Source organism: Macaca fascicularis, chromosome 1 (assembly GCF_037993035.2).
Source record: "Macaca fascicularis isolate 582-1 chromosome 1, T2T-MFA8v1.1".
NCBI lineage: Eukaryota > Metazoa > Chordata > Mammalia > Primates > Cercopithecidae > Macaca > Macaca fascicularis.
In genome coordinates, this window is record NC_088375.1 from 30,052,367 (window position 1) to 30,073,635 (window position 21,269).

Here is a 21,269-nt window from a genome sequence, read left to right on the forward strand (position 1 = left end):
AGAGTGAAAGAGAGAAAGGAGAGTAGAGGGAGAGGGAGATGAAGAGAAATATGTTTCTCTGTTTCTTTACCAAGGGTTCAAGAAGACCACAGCCTTGGGCCATGAGCCAGCCCTTAGACACCGCAGCAGACATTGTCCTCAGATATGAGGATGTTTCCAATTGTCAAATGTGTTTTGGCTTCTGGGGACTGGCTGAAATCTGCATCATACCTTGGCCAGGCTACACATAGGTTGCTGTCACTCTCCTGTCACAACTGCCATCTGCTATCCAGAGGACAGCTGCTTGGGAAATGAGGGCCCCATTAACATTCCAGTGCCTCTGGCTCTAGACCTGATAAAACCAGGGCCTTGTGCTGTGAACCTGGACAATTCCCTCTCCATTCCTGTTATTGCTGCTGAGCTGGTCATAAGGAAACCAAGAGTGAGAAGGGAATGCAACAGAAGAAAAAGACCAAAGACCTGGGTTTCAGGGCTGGGAAAGAAAGCAAGACAGAATGGAGGAAATGAGGCCTGCAGGACATGGAGTCTTAAATGTTCGCATCACCTTTAAAGTAGCCTGTCACAGCTGCCTTCCGTGACCCTTCAATGCCCTCATGCCTTCTCCAGATAGAAATGGAGCATCCCTTCTTGGAAGCCAGGCTTCAGCTGATAGCGAGTCTGAGGTAGAGTACGGCACAGATCAAAGATTGCTTTTTATCTTTACATGTAAAGTGTAAAGGGACAGGATTAGAGCATCTGCCTCTGTCTTTTTGGCCACAAAGACGATTATCAGTAGGGGAAGGGAGACCTGGAGAGTTTATATGATTGACAAAAGTCACCCAAGTTGTTTATGAGCCAAGACTGGAACAGAGCTCTTTGGGCATCTAGCCAGTGTTCTTCCCCAATGTATTACATAGAATGAATTTGTTGCACTACAACACTAATGTTCTGTAACATTTCCCCAAAGACAGTGTTATAATAGTGATATCCATTTACATATGCACTTTTTGTTTTATATATATATGTGTGTGTGTGTGTTGATTGTATCTATATTTAGATCTCATAATTTAAATTGCTTACAATGATTCATTCATTCGCCCAATGTTTGTTGAATACTTGCTATGTGCCAGGTTCTATCATAGGTTCTAGGAGTACAAAGATGTGTAAAACATGATTCTTGCTCTTAAATATAATAACTCTCAACCCAGTGGAGGAAACAAACACATTTAAAAACAAGAAGAATAGTGCAAATACAAAGAAAGCTAGACCGAGTTTATGATGCAATCAAAGAGGCAGGCACCCAACTGAAGTTAGGAGGGTGAGAAATGGTAGCAGCTCCAGGAGAAAGGTTTTCTGAAGATGTAACACCTACACTATGTCTTAAACGAGTAGTTCTCAAGGCCAGGTGGGACAATATATAAGCATTTCATGCCTCAGATTCTAAGAGATGACAGTCATTATGTTATGGGACTCTGTAGTCACATTTACAGTTGTCTTTAACCTAGCAAGATCTTGAAATGTACTTTGGAGATCTTGCAAATAATATCTGTTGCTTGATTTGCAATGAGCTCTGAGATTGCAATTCCTGTATGGTCTAGTAGTAGTCTTAGCAGAAACGAGAAGTCTAGAAAAAGGTGAAGTAAATAATTTCAGTGAAGAACTTATAACTCTACTAAAAACAAGCCTGCCCAAGGATTCTCTCATATCTGCCTCCCTCTGTCCGGGTCTTCCTCATCCCTTCAGACTGAGTGCAAATCCACTTCTAGGAAGTCTTCCCTGATTTCTCCAATCAGAAGTGGTCTCTCTGTTTTCTGAAGGCACAGAGGTATTACTGCCTCTTGTGTGATATCTAGTGTGTCCTACCTTAATTGCAGTTTCAGAAATGTACCTGATTCTCATACCTCAGAGATGTGAGGGATGGAGGGAGGAGCTGGAGCTTCAGGGGATACCACCCCCAGGGGTATCAGGAAGACATGGTAGAAAATTGAATCAGCCCAAAGCAGAGGAGTCAGTACACATAGACACTTCCTCTCTAGTCTCTCTTCTCACTCCATTCATCCTCCAACCAGACAACCTGTCCAGTCCAACCTACATTCACTTACCTGAAGCTGATTGGCTAGGTTATTCTTCCAGGTTGTTGCATAGTATTTCCTGGGCTTGTAACACCCTCACCATCCTTGTTCACTCCATAAATACCTACCCAAGCATTGCCTGTTTTTTCACCCTTCTCACACCCTTCCCTCTCTGCCCCACCCCCAGTTAAGCTCAATGACCCTTTTCAGCTTCATTGAGGCCTTGATACATTTCTGTTGTAGCACCTTCAACACCATCATACTTCTTGGATGGTGAGCAGCTTGAGGTCACAAACTATGTCTTATTTATTTAAATGTCTCCAGTACCTAATGAGTGGGTAAATGAATAAATTTGTATTCTTCTTTTGTCTTCCTTACAGACTTCCTTCCAGAAACTTTGCCTTATTCATCGGTATGACCCCCATCACAGCACCCTTTACTTGGTAGCCTCACAATAGATGTTTGTTGTTGAATGAATGAATCTAGTTATTCACACACATACTTTGACATACCAACCCACAACATTGTGATACTGAGTTGATTCTTTTTAGAACGCCCTATAAAAATGAAGTGTATTTTAAATATTTATCAAAAGAATCCAACTTTGTTAATAGTTTTTAGCCCTCAAATCCCCAATGATGCCTCACCTAAGTGCTGTATGTCTCTCACAGGATGAAGCTACTTGCAGAACAATCTGGCAGAGGTCATCCTAGGAGCACACCTCAGAAACTCCTCACTTTCTATTCTTCCTCTTTCTATTTCCCACGCCTCCCAGGGCAACAGGAATGGGTCAAGACATACCATGTAGTGATGGGCCAGCAAGTGCATCAAAGGAAAGAGAAGACTTCAGTCAATAGTCTTCTCACTGTGGTTTTCCTCTTCCCCATATTCTACACTTTCTGTGACCATATCTCATGACTGATGTAAATGTGAATGAGGAAGATTAAGAGAGAGTCCCCAAACATAATTTTAGCCTCAAGTTCCTATATGCTTCCTAAGCAAACCTTTATCAGAGATGCAAATGAAAACCTCCTGAACCAGGTATAAATGCTCCAAAGTCCTCTCTTTAACCCTTTTGCAGAAATGAAGTCAGAACAAAAACCAGTGGTTACAATGAGCAGACACAGTGCCCCTCCCCTTCCTCTACTGGTTGTTTCTTCACCTGCTGATACAGCCTCTCTTTCCCAGAGGATTGAAGGGACTCAGAACCCACACAGAAGCTTGCGTTCTGCTTGTGGCTTCAATCATTGTGCTTAGGAGGTACAGAAGGGCCAAATGGTGCTGGACCATGGATGTATGAGAGCTGATGCTGGCCCAGGGTTAAGGCATGAGAAAGGAGGGTGATGCTTAGGAAAGGCCCGTGAAAAAAGATTTGAGGAAGAGAAGTCTTCTCTTCATTCTTTCTTAGGCCATCAGAGATCCTCAGTCTATATGGTAGAGCCTTTGTATGAAATGGAAAATATAGCCCACCTATAGGAGAATGCAGCCCCTCAGACACAGGTGCTCAGGCTGGAAAGTAGAGACCGCACTGAATTTCAGGCCCCAGCCATCTCTGCCAGCTGTCTTTTTATCTATACCACTGTATGCAGCAGCCTCAAGACCGCCACCTAGCCTGTGTCTCACTCCCTCCTGCCTAAACTCTCAGAACCTACCAACTGCAGCACACTCCAGATTCAACACCCACCCTGGATGGGGCTGAGACCAGAGTGCCCATCTCTGTTTTATGGAAAGAAAAACTGTTACCTCTCTCACCCCTCCACTGCTTTCCTACGTCTTTGCTGCCCTATGTGCCCCACCATTTCCTCACCTTTCTCTGTCTCTCTTTCCCCTCAGACCAGGAGGAACCAGCGTGACTCCATGCTGCTCAGAAACCAACAGCTGTGCTCCACATGTCGAGAAATGAAAATGGTAGGCAAGGGGGAAGACAGAAATGGGCACAGGCATCTCAGGGTGCAGCACTGCCCTTCCCCACCAAGCCCTGTGGAGAGAGAGAGTGATGGGACCCATTGCCAGGAGGGCCTAGGTAAAGGCTGCCAAGGAGGAATGGTTGGTCCTGGAAGCAGCATCGACTGACAGAACATGGTAAACCTTCTCCATTTCAACAAGCCAAAGGGTAACCAAGATAGGTGGGCCAGAGTAGAGATGCAATGAGCCACTTCGCCTTGGGCTCCTAAGTAACTTACAGACTCTCAGAGGCTTAGGGGATTATGAAGCTCCTTCTCCCTCCTTAATGTAGCCCTCACGCAACACATATGCACACACTCATTTCTCCACCATAACAATCAGAAGACAAACAGCTTCATCTTTGGGTTTACTGTTAATTTAGTTTGCACCTCAAGAGAAAGACTGGGGAGAGAGTCTACAGTACTTTCTAGGTAGTCGGGGGTGGTGTCAGCTGCCTTGGATACTTGTAATATGTAGTGGAGAATGGTAGTCGGGAAGGAGTATTAGGAAAAGAAAGAAGGAGAGCAAGGGAGATGTGGAGGGAACAAAAACGAACTTCTGCCACCTATCACAGTTGCTGAATCAGAGGCCTGATTCAGGAAGGATGCTAGACTAGGCTGGAGTTAGGACTTGGGTTAAATTAAGAATTAGAGTTAGCATTGGGATGGTTGTTAGCGTCAGGGTAAGGAAGAGGCTTTGGTTAAGGGTTAATTTAGCAACATGATTAGGTTTGACGTAAGAGCTGAAGAAGGGTTTCTTCAACTCTGATATCCTATAATTCTCCTTTGACTTCAGGAGAAAGGTGGGGCTAAATGTGTAGGCTAAATGTGCTTTAAAGGAATGGAAGAAAAATGGAAGGTATAAGAGAAGCTCCTTCACTGAGTTCATGGCAAGTCTTCAGGTCAGTCGGATATGAAAGAGAGTGGCAGTTTTGTGAAATTTTTATGTGGGATTTAGAAATTTAACTGAAGCTGCTGGCAAAGCTGCACCTGGATGTTGCCATCTATGTTCATTTTCTACATAATTAGGGTCATTGTGTGTGTTAAATATTAGCATTGGCTGGAGTCTGGGAAACTAGAATTGGGATTTCTCCTGGTCTTATTCCTGGAATCCCTTGTGTCCACATTTAGAATGCACTAACCCCAGGCCTAAGCTGGCCTTGGCCAGCTGGCACACTTGAGACGTCAGCAGCAGTCCTCTTTCTCAAGACCTCTTCTCTGACCTTTGCCATTGTCCAGGAATGATAGAAGTGGAGCATGCTGTAATTTTACCATTTATTGCAGCTTCTAAAAGGAAGGGCTTCAAACACAAAAGTGCCCAGGGACTCTTCTCTACTGCTGTCAGAACCTAGTGAGAAACTACAGAAAGTTAGAAAATAAACATGAAATACCCTTGCCTCACTCTATGCAGTAGCACCTCAAAGTCCTCCCAAGGGGAAGGACTGCAGATCTGCTGCAGTCACTGTGACACCCCTTCTTTCTCAGCAGTGAGTTGAATAGAAATACTGGGGAATATATAAAAAGACTCCTAGGAATAGAAGGGAACTTCCACAACCTAATAAAGAGCAGCTTGGAAAACCAACAGCTGACACCCTGCTTAATGGTAAAAGACTGGATACTTTCCCCTAAGATTAGAAACAAGGCAACAATCTGTTCTGTTGTTGTCAGTCTGTTCCTGACACTTCTACTCAACATTTTACTATACACGCTATCCAGAAACATAAGAAAAAGAAATAAAAGCCATCCACATTAGAAAGAAAGAAGTACAACTAGTCTATTTGCAGATGATATGATCTTATATAGAGAAAGTCCTAAGGAATGCATAGAAAACTATTAGAGTTAATAAATGGATACAGCAGTGTTGAGGATACAAGATCAATATATGAACCTCAATTTATGTTAATAGCAGTGAACAATCCAAAAATGAAGAAAAGAATGCCATTTGTAATACCATCAAAAATTATTTTGGAATAAATTTAACAAGAGAAGCACAAGAGCTATACAATGAAAAGTATAAAACATTGTGGAAAGAAAATTTAAAAGGCCTAAATAAACGGAAAGAACCCCGTGTTTATGGATTGGAACACTTAACATTGTAAAGATGGTATACTCCCCCAAACTGATCTACATATTTAATGTAATCCTCAAAATCCCAGATGCCATTTTATAGAAATTTGCAATCATATCTTAAAATTTATATTAAAATGCAAGAGATCCAGGATAGCCAAACAACCTTTAAAAAGAAGAACAAAGGTGAAGGTCTCACACTTCTTGATTTTAAAACTAACTACAAAGCTATGGTCAGGACTGTCTGTTGTTCATTCCTCTTAATAGAAATTAAGTACTGTATGGTACTTCCATAAAGATAGACAAATAGATCAACGGAATAAAATTGAGAGTTCAGAAGTAAATTCTTACATTTATAAACAATTGATTTTTGACAAAGGCACCAAGACAGTTCAATGAGGAAAGAATAGTATTTTCAATAAGTGGGACAGGGGCAGCTGCATAGATATATACAAAAGAATGAATTTGTACCTCTTCCTCACACCATGTACAAAAATAACTCAAAATAGGTCAAAGACCTAAATGTAAGACCTAAAACCATAAAACTCTTAGAAGAAAACATAGGTATAAAGTTTCATGACCTTGGATAAGGCAATGGTTTCTAAGATAGGACACCCGAAGCACAAACAACAAAAGAATATAGATAAATCAGTCTTCATCAAAATTTTAAACTTTTGTGCTACAAGGAACATCATCAAGAGCATGACAAGACAACCCAAATATTTGCAAATCAACAGATGAAGGATTATATCACATAGGGGACTAGTATCTGGAATATATAAGGAACACTTACAACTCAACAATAAAAAGGCAAACACCCTAGTTGAAAAGTGAGCAAAAAGTTTCAATAGACACTCTCTAAAGAAGATCTACAAACGACCAATAAACACATGAAAAGATACTCAACATTATTTGTTATTAGGCAAATGCAAATCAAAACCACAATGATATACACTTTCCATGCACTAGGATGGCTGTAATAATATTAATAATAAAACAGTGGATAATAACAAGTGTTGGCCAGGATGTGAAGAAATTAGAATCCTCATAAGTTGCTGATAGGAATGTAAAACAGTACAGTTGCTTTGGAAAACAGTTTGGGAATTCCTCAAAACCTTAGACACCGAGTTACCATATGACCCAGCAATTCAAGAGAATTAAAAACATATTGACACACAAACTTCTACAAGAATGTGCATAGCAGCCATATCTTAATAGCTGAAAAGTGGAAATAACCCAAATGCTTATAGCTTGATTAATGAATAAACAAAATGTGATCTATCTATATAATAGAATATTAATCATAAAAAAGAATGAAGTACTAAAACATGCTATAACATGGATGAACCTTGAAAACATTTTGCTAAGTAAAAGAAACCAGATGCAAAAGATCACATATTATATTGGTTCCATTTATATGAAATGTCCAAAATAGGAAAATTCATAGAGACAGAAAATAGACAGTGGTTGTCAAAGATTGGGGGGAGGAGTGAGTGAGAAGTAATTGCTAATAGGCATGTGGTTTCTTTTTGGGGTCAAGAAATATTCTAGGAGTAAATAATGGTGATTGTTTTACAACTTTCTGAATATACTAAAAACTACTAAATTGTACATTACGATGGTGACTTATAATACATGATATCATAAATACCAATAAAAAGAAATTAGCACTAAATAAAAGCACAAAATGAATGAATCTCAAAAAAATGTAAATAGGACCTGGTTATATAACTATTCATATTCCTATGTAACCTTGGGCCAGAAGCTCATTCATTTAGTGCAGAAGAAATACCTACTGACACTTATGGTTGTGAATCACCAGGGATATTTGCCTTGGTTTTATCTAGGCTGTGTTTTATGACATCTCTGCTCCAAACAGCTCATTTTCCCCTTCATGCACCTATTTTGTAGTCCTTCTGTTATCTGCATTGCTCTCTAATTAACACTTTCAAGTCCCTTAAAAGTAGGACGGTCAAGCTAGACATACGGTAAACAGATATTCTCTAGCATATATACTTAAAAATTGTTTCAAAATAATTTAAGTTTATTTCAACACATATTTATTGATTGTCTGCCATGGGCCAGGTACTTAGGTAAACTGCAAAGAAAAAAAAAAAAAAGAAAGACATAAGACCTGTCTTTAAGGAGTCAACAAATAAATAATGACAATAGAATGTGATCAATGTAAATAGAAATAGATCTGATGGGGAGTGAAGGGGCAGTGAAAGTAAATATCAGGGAAGTCTTCCTTGAAGAAAAAAGACTATTCGGGGTTTTCAAGAGTGAATAGGAGTCTATCACAGTACCCTTTTTCTCAAAAACAAAAATCCTGTCTTTGGCAGGCAGCTTTGTTCTGATGTCGCCCCTGTAGCACAGTTCATTCATACAACAGCACTGGCTGGATTTAGGGGATTTAGAACAGGAATCATGCTATTCAGGAGGAGTTAGGGTTTCCTGCATCTTCCCTTGTAGCAGAGTCAACTTATATACATTTTTGAATAAAGCAGTCTGTCTCTAGTACATTCTCATCCACTTTTATGTTTAGAAATCTCTCCTCAGGTTCTTACTAAAGCCTTGGCTGCCCCCACTATGCCCAGAGACTCCTCGTTACCAGATCACCTCCTCTCCCTCTCCCATCCTTTCTTCAGCTAATGAGTTAGGAGAACAAGCTGATTAAACATAGTATGTTCTTGGCATTTGTATAGCCTTTGCATTCGTTTTTTTTTTTTTTTTTTTTTTTTTTTTTTTTTTTTTTTTTTTTTGCTATTTTCAAGCACTTCTAAAGGTCCTTAAGACATTGTAATTGTAACTTTGTTATGTCATAAACTGAAATCATGAGTCACTTGGTACAAGTCACTTAGTAGAGTGACCTGCACCCACATCTTTGTGATTATCATTTTATTATTATAGCTACAATAATTTTTGAGAAATAATGGAAAAATGCTTCCTAGTGAAAACATTCTTAAAACCAACATCTAGTGCTGGGAACAAACTTGGAAAAGTTCAAGAAAGTGATGTTTCTTAACCAAAAATACTGTAACTGTGCATTGATTTTAGGCCTGTATGAAATACACCTTTAAAATTTCAAGTGTGCTTCAAAGTGGGTTCATTCATTCACTAATTTGATCAAAAATATTTCTTAAACAGACATTATGTTAGCAGCTGGAAATACAAAAATAGAGACAAGGACTATGCCCTCATAAAGCTGCAAGTCTATTAGGGAACCCAGACATCACACAAGTAACTACAATATAAAGGTTATGAATATTTTGATCCAGGAGGCCCTAAGAACATAGAGCAGAGGACTACCGAACAGTAGTCCAGCAGTCAGCAGTCTCTGAGAAAGTGATAGCTAACCTGAGACCTCAAGAACATGTGTGTGTTGGGGGTGAGGGCATCTAAACAAACCGATTTTAAAGATTTACTAAATCTGTATATCTAATTTCAACTGATATCCAGGGAAGAACAATGACGCTGGCTTGAGGGAAGGGTGAAATCTTCTGGTTCATTCACATCACAAAAGGATGTATGAAGGACTTTGATATTAAATACAACTCAAATTCACTAAAGTGGTACATTATGTATTTAAATTAGAATGCAGTTATAGGCAGCATTCTAAATGAGACTTTCTTCTTGAGGTACAACCAAGAACAGTGAAAATCCCAGATGATCCAAAAGTATCCTTTGAGAATTTTATGAGTCATAGGTAAGTCAACAATTTAAATCAGGACATGACTTAATTCTCATTATATCTGAGGACACAGGAGAGTGGATTGAGAAGCATAGTTAGAGGAATGTTTAAGGAATGCTTTGGGAACAGGATTCTTGACTGTTTTTTTTTTTCAGGTTAAACCAAATCATTAGATCAAAAAAGAAAGTTCGCCTTTTTGCTTGAACAACTACTGAAAGTATTGCAGAAAGTATAATCTTCCTTTCCACCTTCACAAGAACAATATAAGAAATAGAATAGGAAATTTCTTTGATAATTCAGATGGAACTAAATACAAGTTCTCCATGTAGATGACGTATCTAATCTCCAAGATATGGAAGATTACACATAATCTTTCCTTAGTCCAAGATGTTCTCTGCTACGTTTTAGTAACTAAAATTCCTCTTTATCAGTTTGTTTGGTTGTTATTTAAAGCTTTTTTATTTTCTTTATCAAGATCGCGTATAACAGATATAAAATCCAATTGGAATTCTGATTTTTGTGTGTGTTTTGTGTTGTTTTGTTTTTTTCTTTTTGAGATGGAGTCTCTCTCTGTCGCCCAGGCTGCAGTGGGGTGGCGCAATCTTGGCTCACTGCAACCTCCACCTCCCAGGTTCAAGCAATTCTCCTGCCTCGATTTCCCAAGTAGCTGGGATTACAGGTGCCCACCACCATGCCTGGCATTTTTTTTTTTCTTAGTGGAGATGGGGTTTCACCATGTTGGCCAGGCTGGTCTCAAACTCCTGACCTCTGGTGATCTACCCACCTCGGCCTCCCAAAGTGCTGTGATTACAGGTGTCAGCCACTGCGCCCGGCCTGGTTTTTCAAAGATTTTTTTTCTTCTATATTTAACTATTAGGGAAGAAGGACTCTGTTTTTACTTTATTACGACATGCAAAACATGGACTCATTCTGAATAGGACATCAACACAGGTCAACTTGCATTGCAGTAGATGGTTGGAAAGTAGACATATACTCACCCTGACATATGACTAACCAAGAAAGCTATATGTAATCTAATGGCCATTTTAATTTTTTCCTCATACAGAAAGCAATAATGTAGAAAAATAAATAGGTTTTTTTAACCTTATGTTGCACAGTGGTACATGTCCTGATTCCATTTACGACCTTAGGGCCATTTGTTCCAGACTCAAATATAGACCCAGATACACTGAAAACATGTACCCAGTTCCTGGCCAAGGTAGACAAGGTTATGGAGGAAGTGGCTATTTGAGCAGTACAAGCTCCATCAATAATAACATTTACCTGTACTGACTCTATAGTTTTAAAGAGCTCTTATATGATAGAGGTAATTCTAATAAATATTCATTATGAACTTTAAATGGAAAACTGAAGCATGTAAAATCAGAGATTTCTGAGCAAAATTCCACCCTTCTGTGAAATAACCTTTTGAAATTTGTTGCCCCATTTTACTTATCTTGCAAGTTTTGTACTTTATTTAAATGCAAAATCCCAGAACATTAATTAGTTGTATTTTAAACAAATAGCTCTTATCCCTCTAAAACTAAGATCAAGGATTGAACCAATCCTAAAATCATGTCAACATCAACCAGATGTATCATGAGACTGATTGTTGTATTCTTTTTTTCAGTGTTTTGGAGGAAAACATACAACTTCTGTTTGAGACTTAACTAGAGTGACTATAAAGCAAGGGCCTGGTTCTATCTTGAACTTTTCCAAATTTGTTCCTAGCACTAGATGTTGGTTTCTTTTTTCATACTTTTTAAGTATCACTGCATATGTAGGCAAGTGCAATTATCTTCACAGAAATTATGTTTTTTTTTTAAAGTGACTTTAGTTATAGCCATTGCAGGAATTATAATACTTATGGAATGAAAAGAATGAAGGAAAAAAGGAAGAGAAGGAGAAAAGATGGCAGGATAGATACATATTTGTTGAATTATAGAATAGACAGAGTTTAAACTATTCAGTTCTGAACATACCATCTGCCTGTTTGCCCAAAATGGATAATAGAAGGGGTTTTGCTTTCTCTTTTTCTCAATCTCAGTGACAATTGATTAAAGCAAACTGGCTTAACTCGCTATATTTTTGGTAGCAAAGCAAAAATAATCTTGGAAGATCTTTGTGGAAGTAGAAGCCATGAAATGAATGTAGAGCCTTAGATGGCCCATCAAAGTTTACTAATGTGTCAGTCTTTAGAAATTAAGCAATTTAGCCGGGCGCGGTGGCTCAAGCCTGTAATCCCAGCACTTTGGGAGGCCGAGACGGGCGGATCACGAGGTCGGGAGATCGAGACCATCCTGGCTAACACGGTGAAACCCCGTCTCTACTAAAAAAATACAAAAAACTAGCCGGGCGAGGTGGTGGGCGCCTGTAGTCCCAGCTACTCAGGAGGCTGAGGCAGGAGAATGGCGTGAACCCGGGAGGCGGAGCTTGCAGTGAGCTGAGATCCGGCCACTGCACTCCAGCCTGGGCGACAGAGCGAGACTCCGTCTCAAAAAAAAAAAAAAAAAAAAAAAAAAAAAAAAAAAAAAAGAAATTAAGCAATTTAGACTAATGTAGAAGTGGTTTTGGCTTATATGCATTTTCCTCAAGGGTCACCTCCACAGTCTTGGCCACCAGGAGAAATAGGATGTGGTTAGGGCATTTTCTGTGAAATGGGAAGGTTCTTTTTTTTTTTTTTTTTTTTAATGGGAAGGTTCTAACCAAAATATTTTCTCAGCTTTACTCTTTAAGGGTTGATTATTGATCTGGAAGAGTTCTGCTTTTTTTTTTCTTCTGGAAATTGGAGAACTCTTTCCTTTATTCCTCCTATTTTCAGACCACATATGTTCTGACAGTGGAATAAAACATTCAAAATGAAGGTTTTATCAAAAATCCATGAAAACAACGCTAATCAAAAAGAGGTTGAGAATTAGCAGTCTTTGGACCAATCATCTCGCATTGCTAGAAAGTGGCTTGATCACCAGGTTAACAGGTCTGGATTCAAGAGATCACATGTGTTTAAAAATGTATAAAGAGGCTGGGCACCTTGGTTCACACCTGTAATCCCAGCACTTTGGGAGGCTGAGGTGGGCAGATTGCCTGAGGTCAGGAGTTTTAGACCAGCCTGGCCAACATGGTAAAACCCCATCTCTACTGAAAATACAAAAATTAGCCAGGTGTGGAGGTGTGCGCCTGTAATCCCAGCCCCTCAGGAGGCTGAGGCAGAAGAACTGCTTGAACCCGCGAGGCAGAGGTTGCAGTGAGCTGAGATCACACCACTGCACTCCAGCCTGGGCAACAAGTGCAAAAACTCCATCTCAAAAATAATAATAATAACAAATAAATAAATAAATAAATATGTATAAAGACACATTTCTACCAAGTCCTAGCCAATTAACTAATGTGTTTTCTTATTTCTTCCAATCAGAATGATGAGTCTTCATCAACCCAAATTCCAGACTACCCCTGAGCCTTTCCATGATGACATCCCAACAGGTTTGCTTTCTTTTAGAGTACTTATAGTGTGAAACATACGGAAAAAAATGCCGTAGAATAAAAGTCTGATCCCTAAAATAATTTCTAAATTTCCTGAGAAAATTCTCACTTTCTATCCCTTTCTTTTTCACATATTGTCTTTTGACCTGCTGGGATTAGTTCACAGCCCTTCTTTCACTCCAGCACCACCTGTGCCCTCCTTAGGCCTCACTTGCCCTTATCCATGTCATGTTCCTTCCCAGGATCTGTCCACAACATATGGCTGAAGACTTCCGGGGAGATGGGGTACAAACAAAATAAAAGTTCCCTTATTGGCAGTCCTGATGGTATCAATAAAAATGGGAGGGGAACTGCATCTCTATACCCTCAGAGTGGCCTCACCAAGGCCCTGAACCTTTCACTCCACCAGCTCCCTAAAATACCTGCCTTCTCCCAGCAGCTGCCTGTGCTATTCTTATCTTCACTTGCTGTTGATAGAAACAAGGAAAGAAGCTCTATTTCAGGCTTCAGCATTGACCTAAGTCTCAGCTTTAGTTAAGGCAACACTGGGCTGGTGAAGATGGAGTGAGCCATTATTTGGGGTAATATAATTCAAGGGCTTACTGCAGCACAGGCTGTCACTTTAGTGACTGTCCATTTTCTCATTTGCTCCCATATTAACTGAAGCCACTTGAATTTTTCTTTCTTTTGATACATACAGTAAAGAAAATCAGGATCACTTTCCTCACTCTATACATATGGAAAACTCTTTTATCTTAGGAGGTTGCAGGGGAACTAGGCCAGAACTAAAAAGATATTTAGAAAGGAAATTTGAGGATTGAAGGGATGTCTTGAGGGGATGCCAAAAGGGAGGACGAGAAACTCAGGTTACAGCTGAGGTTTGGGGATATCCACTCGAGTGGAATGAAAGTCTTCCAGTCCTAATCAATCACTTCTTATGTATCCCAAAATATTGGCCTAGCTCATGGCTCTCATTCAGCCAAAGTGGAACCAAGAGCCTGGAGCTAAGAGTACCCACCCAACAAAAGCTGCCCACTCTGCTGTTCCCTGGTCTATGACCACCTCATTCTTTTGAAGCCAAGAGAACATGGGTGATAGGCATGTGCAGTTGATGTCATAGTTATCTGTGCCAGCCACACACTCATTCTGAGTTTCCTTTGGACCTGGATTTTTTCAGACCTGCCTTGCAAAGGAATGAGTCACACACATACACACCCACCATTGTATACCTTTCCCTCAGCAAGAATACATTTTTTGGCCCTAGAGAACAATGTAACAAGATGCCTTTCATCAATTTATTATCTCTGGGAGTATACTTCAATTAGCAATTTAAGAGCTAGATTTTGTGTGCTCGGGAACAGCATGTTATGTTTTTGGATGGCCCTGGTTCTTATCCGTAGAGTTCATCCTAGAACAGTGATCTTAGAGGTGGGACTACAGGGAGAGTAGTTGTAAAACTTGCTAGGAGCTGAAGCTTGGTAGATCTACTGTTTATTATAGTCATGACCCTTCTGAGCTGACTTTGCTCTTGTATGTGCTCTTAGAGGTCATGAAAAAGGCACTAGCCTAGAATCAATGAGACCTCGGTAGGAATCCTAGTCTTGCTGTATAGGCTTGGTCTCTGTGTGCTCACCTGTAAAACCAGAATAGCATGTTGTCCCACTGAAAGCTAGACCTTTGGTACAAGTAGTCTTCACCTTTGACTGACCCAGGAAAACTGCTGACACTGCTCCAGCCCCGCTGGTTTATATAGCTTAGACATGTCCATACTGTGGTACTTGCTGCTTATTGCTGAAGCCAGCTTCCACCTGTGCTGTGTTCCCTGTGGATTGCTACAAATACCAAGTGACTGACTCATCCCAGTGAACAACATTACCGCCAATGACTGTCTAACTCAACTGTTGGTCACAATGATTGCTAGCATTTTTTTCTGGACTCTGCTTTTCATTACAGATTATCAATAATTATTAATGACAACAAAGGAAATAGAAAGAACTTATCTTTACAAGTGATGGAGATTCCTTCATGAATCTTTGACCTGATCCCAGAATTCCATGACACCCACAGACTCTTAATCTCAATAAACATTAATATAGATGCTAACCACCTGATGTGAGCCTACCACCTGGCACAGTGGTAGGATATGGCACAAAGAGCACTGGGTTAGGATTAAGGATATCTGGGTTCTGGTTCTTAATCCATTAGTGCCTGTGACCTTAGACTGCTGTTCCCTCTTCAGTACAGTGATGAGACTGAACTGGAACCAAGGTTTGTGATCCTGTAATGTCTCTATCTCTCATTCAGCTGGACTTTGTTCTCTGGAGCTTGTTCCAGAGAATTCAGAGTTCCAATTCTCTTAGTCACTCAGTGATTCCCAATGGGAAGGTGTTATTTCATGCACTGGTTTACCCCCATTCAAGTAATCTGTTTTCTGGAAAAACAGAATATTAACCAACTTTTAATAAATCATATTTGAAGAAGAGGTAGGGTAAGGATTTTAAAGAACCCCAAAATAAATTATTTCACAAAATACAGTTTTCTTTTGAAATGCAAAAGTACTTTCTCTGCCTACTGTAGCCTTTTTGTAAGATCATATTTATTTCTTATTTTTATTTTTTTAAAGAACAGAACTATATATGTGTCCCTTAAAAGTCTCCTGAGAATTGAATCTTCTTTTCTCTCTGACTCGTATTACAACATCAGACATGTTTTATCTTCATTTTTAATTTAATGGGTAATGACGTCTAATACTTGAGTTTTGTTTCTGGATACTCCTTTTGGCCTCATTGACAAGATTTGTAAAAGTTTAAATGTTGTGAGGGGAAAAGGCAATTTTATTAAAAGAAATCATTAGGTGAAGTTTTTGTTCCATTTTCTTTTCTTCCTTTTCTTAAGAAAAAAATAAAAGGTGGATTTGAAAAACAAAATATTAGGTGAATTTTAAATCTGTTTTATAAGGTTGAAGAAGTCTTTGTTGGCCTGTGCTTATTTTGAGTTTCTTTAAGAATAGAATCTAAATAGTACTTGTCCTTCCTTCCTTCTTGTACTGTCATCCAGAAAGCATTCACTACAGACTGCCCATTCTGGGCCCCAGGACAGCTGTCTTCCACGGACTACTGACGGAGGCCTACAAAACTCTAAAAGAGAGACAACATTCTTCCTTGCCCAGAAAGGAACCAATAGCCAAGATGATGAGGCAGTGAGCGGTAGGAGCTCATCACCTCCCAGACTCCCAGAGAGAAAATAACCTTGCCAAGTCAATCTTTGACACTGGCACCTTCTCCTCACAATTTTCTCTCCTCTCCCAAAGGATGATTTAATTTTGCCTTCCTAAGATTGCTAGTATTCTAGCTGTTACCTCTATCTTCTCTCTCATGTCTCCTAAACATAAAATGGTTTAATTTACATGATTATAAAGATCTGTTGATGAAAATGGAACATGGTAACTGTCTCTCATTTTATTTTGTTAAAGATTCCTCTCTATGTTAAAGTGGAAAACATCCTTCTGTTTTTAAGCCACAAGTTTTCTATGAAAGTTATTTCAGCTCTTTCCTCAGGACAGGGGCCAGAGATGGCTCCATGAAATCCCTCATGAATTCAGCTTATTAAGAATAAAGGAATAGGCTAGGTGCAGTAGCTCACACCTGTAATCCCAGCACTTTGGGAGGCCAAGGTGGGTGGATCACTTGAAGTCAAGTGTTCAAGACCAGCCTGGTCAACATGGCAAAAACCTGTCTCTACTAAAAATACAAAAAGTAGCCGGGTGTGGCTGGTAGCAGGTGCCTGTAATCCCAGCTACTCGGGAGGCTGAGTCAGGAGAATCGCTTGAACTCAGAAGACAGAGGTTGCAGTGAGCCAAGATCACACCACTGCACTCCAGCCTGGGCAACAGAGTGAGACTCCATCTCAAACAAAATAAAATAAAATAAGTGTAAAAAAGAATAAAGATGTGGGGCCCGGCACAGCGGCTCAAGCCTGTAGTCCCAGTGCTTTGGGAGACTGAGGCAGGAGGATCACTTGAGACCAAGAGTTTAAGACCAGCCTGGGCAATAAAGGGAGACCCCTATGTCTACAAGAATAAATAATAATAATAATAATAAAAGAATAAAGAAGAAAAAGAGAAGTTGCCCTCTAGCCTTATCTCTGTTGGTTAACTCTGGTAGACGACAGAGGATACTGTGATGTACTGACTGGAAAATGGCAAGACATTTGTTATTGCAACCCAGAAGCACAGGAACTGTGCCTTGCCTTGCCCTTCTCATGTCACTTCCTTTAGTGCCTCTCATATGTTAGAAGTTCAGCTAATCCTTGCTTAATAAAAACCATACCTAGTGCGTGTATTATGTAGCTTAATTACTTTGGTTGGAAGATGTATGCATCCAGATTTGTCCCAGTCTCTGTGTCCATCTGCAGTATGAGGGAAACAAAAGAAAACTCTAGGCTAGTAAATATTATATTTATAGGCACATATGTTTCATGCGTCCAGCTTCCGGGGTGGGGGCCGGTGGTTATATATATAAAAAGAACAACTCTGTTCTTCAAGAAGCAATGATCTTGTCATATCTCAAGATCCTGACTAACTGGAAACTGAATCAACATGTGAGAACCAACTTCTGCCTGACTGTATTTGAAGAATGCTAAAAGTATCATCAGACTTTGAAAACCTACTGTTGACTTTTCTCTAATATCTCTGTCGAGTGACTGGATTAACCAGATAAGTGAGTAAAAACATCCTGACATCCCTTTCCGTACAGGGCTGGAGACACAAGGGTACATCATGGATACTGGGAATTCACATAATCTGGGGACCCCCGGAGTCTCTGAAGCCCTTCCAGAGTGTCTGTGACTTTACTTGAAGAATGGACTTCAAAAATCTCAAACAAATGGCCTTGTCCTTAAATTGGCCTCACTTATTGCACCAAAAAAAAAATAGACAAACAAAAACAGAAAAACTTGCTTGATTGTCCTGAATTCCTCGTAGGCTATGATTCTCAGTTTCAGTTCAGCTGGAGTTTAAGAACTCCAAAAACAGTGCCCTTGAATTGTGATACCATTTCAGATAGTTGTCAAAGGAGAGACACATCACAGGTAACAATGTTTCCTTCTTTTGTTGTTGTTGCAGATTAATATATCCAGTGAAAAGATTGGGTGTAACTGTACCCATGCATTATAGAGGATACATGCCCCATTCACAATTATTTGGAACTTTTGAGGTAATCAGAATATTATGTTGCTAGTGAGATAGAATACTTCCCAAATATCTTCAAGATGGCTTCATCCATAGTACTGGGACATTTCTAAAATCTTGTAAAATATAAAATAATAACATCATGTTGTTTGGTAGTACGATGACAGAAATGGATGATCTATAGCAACGGTTCTTAAACTTTTGGTCTTAGGAAATTTTACACTCTGAGGCATTGAAAACGCTAAAGAACTATTTATAATATTAGAAATTAAAATGGAGAAAAATTTTAAACACTTCCAATCAGCTGTCAGAGTGATGACATTATCACCTGTCATGTAGCCTGTGGAAAACTCCACTGTACTTAGGAGGTTTTCCAGAGACTACTTGAGGCTTCCTGAGAAGAATAAGAAAGGAAAATAACATCTTAGTATTATTATGCAAACAACTGTAACTCACAGATGCTCTGGTAGGGCTTCAGAGACTCCCAGGGGTCCCCAGACTATGTGAATTTCCAGTCTACATGATGTATCCTTGTGTCTCTAGCCCTTTAGGGAAAGGGATGCCAGGATGTTTTTACTCACTAATCTGGTTAATCTAGTCACTCGACAGAGATATTAGAGAAAAGTCAACAGCAGGTTTTCAAAGTCTGATGGTACTTTTTAGCATCATTTACCTCCCTTTGCTCAGATTGTCTACTCAAAAACTTTATAAACTTCATTTGGTTTCTCAAATAGAGTGGGTTGACCAGTTAGCACAAGAAGTCTAGTTCCATTTGAAATCTCATTTCTCTATATGAATGACTGTTAATTTGCTTGGGCTAGTGTGAACTCACTTCCCAGAATCTGAGGTCTAACCTGGACCTAGTGTGGCCTCAGCACACTAGTAATACTCCATCTGCAGCTTTGTTGAATAGTTAGCCAGCTGGTGAACTTCCTTTTCAGTTTACTCCTACAACAAAATCCTGAGAATAAAAGAACTGAGGGAAGAATTTTCTAAATTGGGAAGTCCAACTCTGACATACCCCTCCATGGGACTAACCCAATGCTATTATTTCAATTTAAACTTGCAAAGAGATTTGCATATATGCTGTGTGATTTTTCTCTACCAGTAGTAGTATTTAAAATAAATCTTCTTACACCAAACTTTGCTTCTATTTTTCCTGTGGGAGTCAAAGTTTTGACTCTGCTATCCCTCTTAGCCCAATCCTCCCAGCACTGGGTTGGATCCTTAGAGGTGATAACTTGAGCTTTTCAGTTATTTTACCTGCTGCATGTTTTTAAGCATCATCCAAAAGATCTCTCATAAATAGGCCATGGTAATTTCTTCACTATGAAAATCTACTGATAATGTTACTCCTGGTTCAAAGTAATATATATTTCAGATAAGTTTTGCAAAATGGATAATCTTGGGTAGATTTTTGTTGTTGTTTTAAGATAAAAGCCTGCTTTTGCTGTTTTTTTTTTTTTTTTTTTTTGTTGTTGTTTTAAACAAGGACTCTTATTATAATAAACGTCCACTGACATGAGTCAGATACACTATTTCATCTTTCTTCACCCTAACAGGGAATTTTAAAAAACCAATCAATCTACAAAATTCGTTTATTGACATGAATAGAGAAAAATGCTATATTTAGGAAAAGCCACGCTGGAGCTTTTAAAAACAAATATTTAACTCATTGTCACATCTAGTTCCCAGTTTAACCTTGGGAAATCCTACAGGCCTCTACTGCCATGTGCTGTCTTCAGGGTCACTTATATTTTCCCTTCACCAAACTGTCAAAGCTCAGGGGAGACCGGTCAGGAGCCATCACCTCCCAGGCCTTGTGGTAGCACACATTGGAGCTGCCCATTGTTCTGAACATGTCTAAGAATACATAACTTCAAGTAGCCTAAGTGTAACGAGTTTAATAGAACTACCTTGTGTGCTCCTAAGGAAAGCCCTATTTAGAATGTCTTATTTGGGTGTAGTTACTCAGTCTGAGGGAGGTCTTAGGGATGAGAAAGTATTACCAAATAGAGTATGGAAGAGTTTCAAGATGAAGAGGAAGCATGGGTCTTGTTTCTATAAATAAACCTGTAACTAAATTCTGAAGAGTCAAGGCGAAATTAGAAAATTTAGAAATGGATAAAATTTAACCCTTAGAGAAAACAGGGATGATCAATTCTGTTTCAACCATCTCCCTCTCAAAACCATATTAATGTAGCACTTTATTAAATATTATACCTGTTTAATATACCTAATTCTTGTCTCTCTAGAAAAATGTAAAGCTTAATGAGGACAAGAACAATATCTCATGCTGACACCATATCGCTGCAGGAGCTACCCAGAACACACTTGAGAGATATTTCAAATGAAAAAATAAAAGTCTATTCCTAAGCTTTCCAAGAAATATGGAAAAAAATAATAAATGAGGTAAAATCCCTGAATTTGGGACAGCAAAGCTATAAAGGATTTAGGTATTAGGATTCTGCCTTTGAGGAACTAATAGTTTCAATTGTAGAATAAGATATACACACAAACATGCATGCAAATGAAGAACAGTTGTGCAGGTCAGTATGCAAATAGGCGTGAGTTATAAACAGGAACACTCAGTGATTGCAGCAAAAAAGCTCTCCATATCACCAACCGTCCAGCTCTCTAGACAGGAACAAAGAGGCAGTTGTGTGAACATCTCAAGAAAGTGGTCAGAGGGGGGAAATAGCCATATTCACCCACATGAGAAGTTATTGCTCGTTCTTTGCGAAGTCTTTGGCAAGACATTTAACTGTCTGGCCAATGAAATGCAGAAGAGTGGAATCAGGTACTGGCAGATGTCTGCTGTTTCAAGGAAAACTTGTTCTTAAACCTCT

General features: G+C 39.4%; 1 protein-coding gene across 2 annotated transcripts; it reads left to right on the plus strand.

The window, feature by feature from the left end:
- Window positions 1-321: 321 nt before the first annotated feature.
- C1H1orf105 (chromosome 1 C1orf105 homolog) lies at window positions 322-16,670 on the plus strand. 2 transcript variants are annotated; one of them, XM_045397243.2, is made up of 5 exons: window positions 322-662; window positions 3,885-3,959; window positions 9,700-9,767; window positions 13,165-13,232; window positions 16,290-16,670. In XM_045397243.2, exons 1-5 carry the CDS (start codon window positions 594-596, stop codon window positions 16,433-16,435), a joined length of 426 nt encoding a protein of 141 aa, XP_045253178.2. In that variant the 5' UTR covers window positions 322-593; the 3' UTR covers window positions 16,436-16,670. The 2 variants fall into 2 exon arrangements, 1 of the variants encoding a protein (XP_045253178.2); XR_010580080.1 differs by lacking the exon at window positions 9,700-9,767 and having other exon boundaries at window positions 601-662; window positions 16,290-16,357.
- Window positions 16,671-21,269: the final 4,599 nt, after the last annotated feature.